Raw genomic sequence first — 4532 nt, 5'->3', positions numbered from 1 at the left:
GGAGGGAGGGAGGGAGGGAGGGAGGGAAAAGAAAGAGTTGAACTCTATGTTCTCACAAAAACATCAAACTTCCTGTGATTTCAGCTCTCCAAAAAGCAAGCCCCTTTCTATTTATATGAATTTTTTAATAAACACACTTAAAGAGTAAATATAGATACTCACTCTGTCATATTTAGCAACAATTTCAGCTCGTTCTTGAGCAAGTTTGAGTGCTACATCCTGGTCGGAATCTGTGGAGAGATCAAATTTAGATAGGCTGTTATCCTGAGTATTATAAAGTTAGTCATAAAACTAATAGAACATAAAAGCAATATGGCCTACAACGAAAAAGTAATAAAATCAAAACAATGTTTTCGGTGCAGCTTCAGAATACTAAGTGGCCCAGCATGACAACACTATGTATAAAGTCAAAGAGTGCAAAGTTAGTGATACAGCACCGGCATCACAAATCTAAGGCCTTGGTGTGGTCGTAATTTCAGTGAGATGTGCCTCCCGTACCTACTCACGCCTCCCAAGTCCATGTCTCAGTATCTGCTCTTGATCTGCTTGTATGTAGTGGGAGACCATGGAACCTTTGGGACACAGAACCTTGACTGAGAGATGGGGTCAGGGGGGCAAAGGCAGGCCTTGATCACAGAGCCCAGCCTTGGCACGTCTCTCTGCTTGCTCGTTTAGAGCATTTGAGAGGACTCGGCAACAGGTTCCTATCACCCTGCCTTCCTAGCCAGTCCCCTGAAACCATAAGCCAAAATAAGCATGTCTTTCCTTGGCTGTGTCTGTTATGCAGTATAAGATTTGGCCACAGTGACTAGGAGAGTAATGGAGACAGCACTCAAAGGTCAACTTTGTGTTGGAATAATCTTTTTTTTTAATATAGAATAGAGCTTATTCAGGGCATGGGGAGGACAGAGAGAGACACACAAGGAGTAGGAGTAGAGGCTGGCCATGAACATGTGGGGAGAGAAGGGACAGAGGGGTGGGTAAGAGAGGAAGGGAGTAAGAAGAGCAAGAGAGCGGGATAATCTTTTTGTACACTGTGTGAAGATGTTTCTCTGTCCTTGCTCATCTGCCCAAGACACCTTCTGATTGGTTTAATAAAGAGCTAAACGGCCAATAGATAGGCAGGAAAGGATAGGTAGGGCATCCAGCAGAGATAGGAACTCTGGGACAGAATCAGAGGCAGGAGATTTGCCAGTAAGACAAGGAGGAAGAAACAGGTGCTGGGACTGAGGCAAGGTAGCAAGCCACATGGCAGAACGCAGATTTGTCTAAAAAGGTTAATTTAAATTACGAGTTAGTTGGGAACAAGTCTAAGCTTTCATAATTAATAAAAGGTCTCCGTGTCATTAATTTAGAAACTGGGCTGGGCATACAAAGGCCTTGTAGCTATACTTTGAATTAATGGTAAGCGCTTAAATTTTCACGTAAAAACAGGACATAGAGGATTTACCTGGGAAGTGGGAAGCCGGGCAATGCAGGGGGAGAGAAAGGAAGGAAGGATAAATAACACTAAGGATGCTGAAAGGGCCACATATAATAATATTTTATGTTTGCGTAAAAATAAGATATGTATAATTCGTCCTAGTTTGCTCTCTATTGCTGTGACAAAACACTCTGGACTCAAACTAGCTAGAGAGTGTGTTCTTTGTTGTTGCTGCTGCTGTTGTCTTGTCAACTTGACACAAACTACAGACAACCTAAAGAGGAAATCTCAACTGAGAAAAGCCTCCATCTGATCAGTTCACATATCTCTGCAGCAATTTCTCAATTAATGATTGATATTGGAGGGACAAGGTCCACTGTGGGCAGTGCTACCACTAGACGGGTTATATAAGAAAGCCTGAAGTAGCCACAGAGAGAACCCCAGTAAGTAGCACTCTTCCATGGTCTCTGCTTCAGCTCCTGCCCTTACCTCCCTCACTGACAGACTGTGACGTGAAAACATAAGTCAAATAACACTTTCCTCCACACGCTGGCTTTGATCTGTGTACTATCACAGGAACAGATAGGTAGGTGGATAGGTGATGGAGGAGAGGGGAGGGGAAGAAGGGGAAGGGGAGAGGGGAGGGGAGGGGAAGGGGAATAGGTAGAAGGGGAAGGGGAAGAAGGGGAGGGGGAGGAGGAGGGGGAGGGAAGGGAAGGGGAAGGGGAAGAGGAAGGGGAAGGGGAAGGGGAAGAAGGGAAAAGATACAAATCAGAGACTGTGTAGAAGGCATTAGCAATCAAGGAGAAAAAGGCAACGCTGTCCAAATGAAAAGCCTGGCCAAGGCAAACATGAGAACAGGGAATTCACAAGAACAAGGGTAGCACACCAGCACAGTGTGCTGAGGGCTGGCAGACAGCAGACACTGCAGTGGCTACTTTAGCAGGCCTTGCCACAAATTCTCACAGTACTGTTGGACAAGTACCACTCTTAACCTGGCACCAATCATAACCATCGTGCATGAGGTTTAGCAATACCAAACAGATTGCTCAATGGCACAGCTAGTGAAGAAGAGTAACGCTCAAAATCCAAACACACAGTCCTGATCGGACAGCCCACCTCTTTAACCACTGCTCCATAAAAATGACGACAGATGGGACAAACGTGCCTACTTTTCCCTGAAATCCCATTCCTAAAACAATTTAGGGACTCTTGAACCCCTCTCTTAAAGGCCTAGCATCACGGTTTAGGCATGAGCTGTCCATCAGAGATGTGCTGAGAGAGTGGCTCTAGCTGAGCACACAGTGAGAGGTGAATGGATAGTGAGGACATCAACACCCCTGGAAGACAAATGCCCTGTGAATTAGCAGGTCACTGGGCATGCTTTTGTCTCTCTCTGCTCCAACATCAACCATGATGGTCTACCTTGCCACGAGTCTACAACAGTGGAGCCAGCCAAGTAGGGACTGAGATACAAAACAGATTGAAGTTGTTTATCAGGGTATTTTCTCACAGTTATAGAACTGACTAATGCCCCCTGAAGACAGAGATTCACTAGGGAGACAGGGGTACAGAACATTAGTAAGCACTCTTTCAGTGTGAGTGTGAACAGCACCTAAACAGAATGGTCTTACAGAACAACCAGACAGACACTAGCTGTTCGTGAGATGGCTCCCCTCTGCCACTCAGCTCTGAAGGAATATGCTCACATCATTACTGATGGGGAAGAAACCCAGTGCACAGAAATTAAAATTCAAGCTGGGAAGCTGAGGACCTACTAAGCTCCTGGAATGTAGCCAGAGCTGCCAAATACTTCCTTCCAATCCAACGGACATGTTTTCCTAGGGCATCTTTTACAGTGGGCCTTCACTCCCCCTACCATTCCTAGGAAAGCAAACGGATTTCTGACATAAGAAGAAAAGGTTTTAAAAAGTAAAAGAAAGAAGAACAAGAAATAATGTGGGTGGGAACTGCAATGTCAATAATCCAAGAAATGTGGGCAAGCCGCTCTGTATGAACCTTTACTAAAGAACTCTGCCAGGGAAGGCCAACTGTCTAACAGCGATCTGGATTCTGGACTAAATTGAGACTGAATCTTGGTTTCCTGAGAGAACGACCATGCACTTTATTTAACATGATCAAAACTCCAGAAAATAAGCAAGTTTTAAAGATACCCTTATAAATGTCCTGTCCTCGTGTATCTCTCTGGAGAGAAAACTTTATTAACATTAATGATGTACTCTAGAAAGAAAGTAGATTAAAGGCCCAACCAACCTTATAAATTATAGCCAAATATACTTCTTCTAAGAGACAAAAAGGAGATACTAGTTTTTCTACTGCTAAATTTGCACACTGCATGGTAGTCACCTATAACATAGCATATCTGCTTAAAATGTGTTTCCTGTTCTCTTGTCTCAGTTGATAAGCCTTCAACATATACTAGATTGCTTATTTAAAACCTCCATTGTGAGAATAACTTACCCTAAAACTTTGATCACAACCCCCGCAAAAAACAAACAAACAAACAAAAAAAAAAACAACAAAGAAAGAAACAAAACCACCAAAAGCCACCTAGTGTCTGATCAAGTATGCAAGGTCTGAGCAAGGACTGCCCAATGCCGCCTCTGCTCCTCAGTGATACACATGCGCCAGCCGTCAGGAAATCAAAATCCAATCAGGGTTCTAGTCCACTATGTACACCATAACTTAATGCTCCACTTTCAAGAGAAATCCATTTTTAAAAAAAGCTTCTTTGGAAAAAATCGTTGCCAAAATATTACATGATTTAAGTACAATTTCACATGACTGTTAAAAGGGGGTATGTAAAGAATTCCCTGTCCTTAAAAATAGAGCATGGTGAAACTTGGGAAATTACTATTTCAAATACCCCCTTACTTTACTAATATATTAGTTTAATACTCAAGTCTATGGGAAAATATCTATAGATACAAATTTATGGAAAAAAATAACAACTACGGTATTTTTCAGAAGCATTTTAAAATTTGACATAATTTGATGTCTAAATCATTTAAATCTCCCCAAACTTTTTTTTTTTTGGTTTTTCAAGACAGGCTTTCTCTGTATAGCCCTGGCTGTCCTGGAACTCACT

At 42.7% G+C, this 4532-nt stretch overlaps 1 protein-coding gene across 4 annotated transcripts in view; it reads right to left on the bottom strand.

Moving 5' to 3' along the window:
• Usp6nl (USP6 N-terminal like) overlaps positions 1–4532 on the bottom strand; it is a 123402-nt gene that overhangs the window by 56442 nt on the left and 62428 nt on the right. For all 4 annotated transcript variants that reach the window (XM_021154013.2, XM_021154009.2, XM_029470742.1 and 1 more), the window contains one exon: positions 163–230. In XM_021154013.2, coding sequence (XP_021009672.1) covers positions 163–230 — 68 coding nt within the window. The remainder of the gene's footprint in view (positions 1–162; positions 231–4532) is intronic.

Source organism: Mus caroli, chromosome 2 (assembly GCF_900094665.2).
Source record: "Mus caroli chromosome 2, CAROLI_EIJ_v1.1, whole genome shotgun sequence".
Lineage (NCBI taxonomy): Eukaryota > Metazoa > Chordata > Mammalia > Rodentia > Muridae > Mus > Mus caroli.
This window is presented reverse-complemented; position numbering and strand designations above follow the sequence as displayed.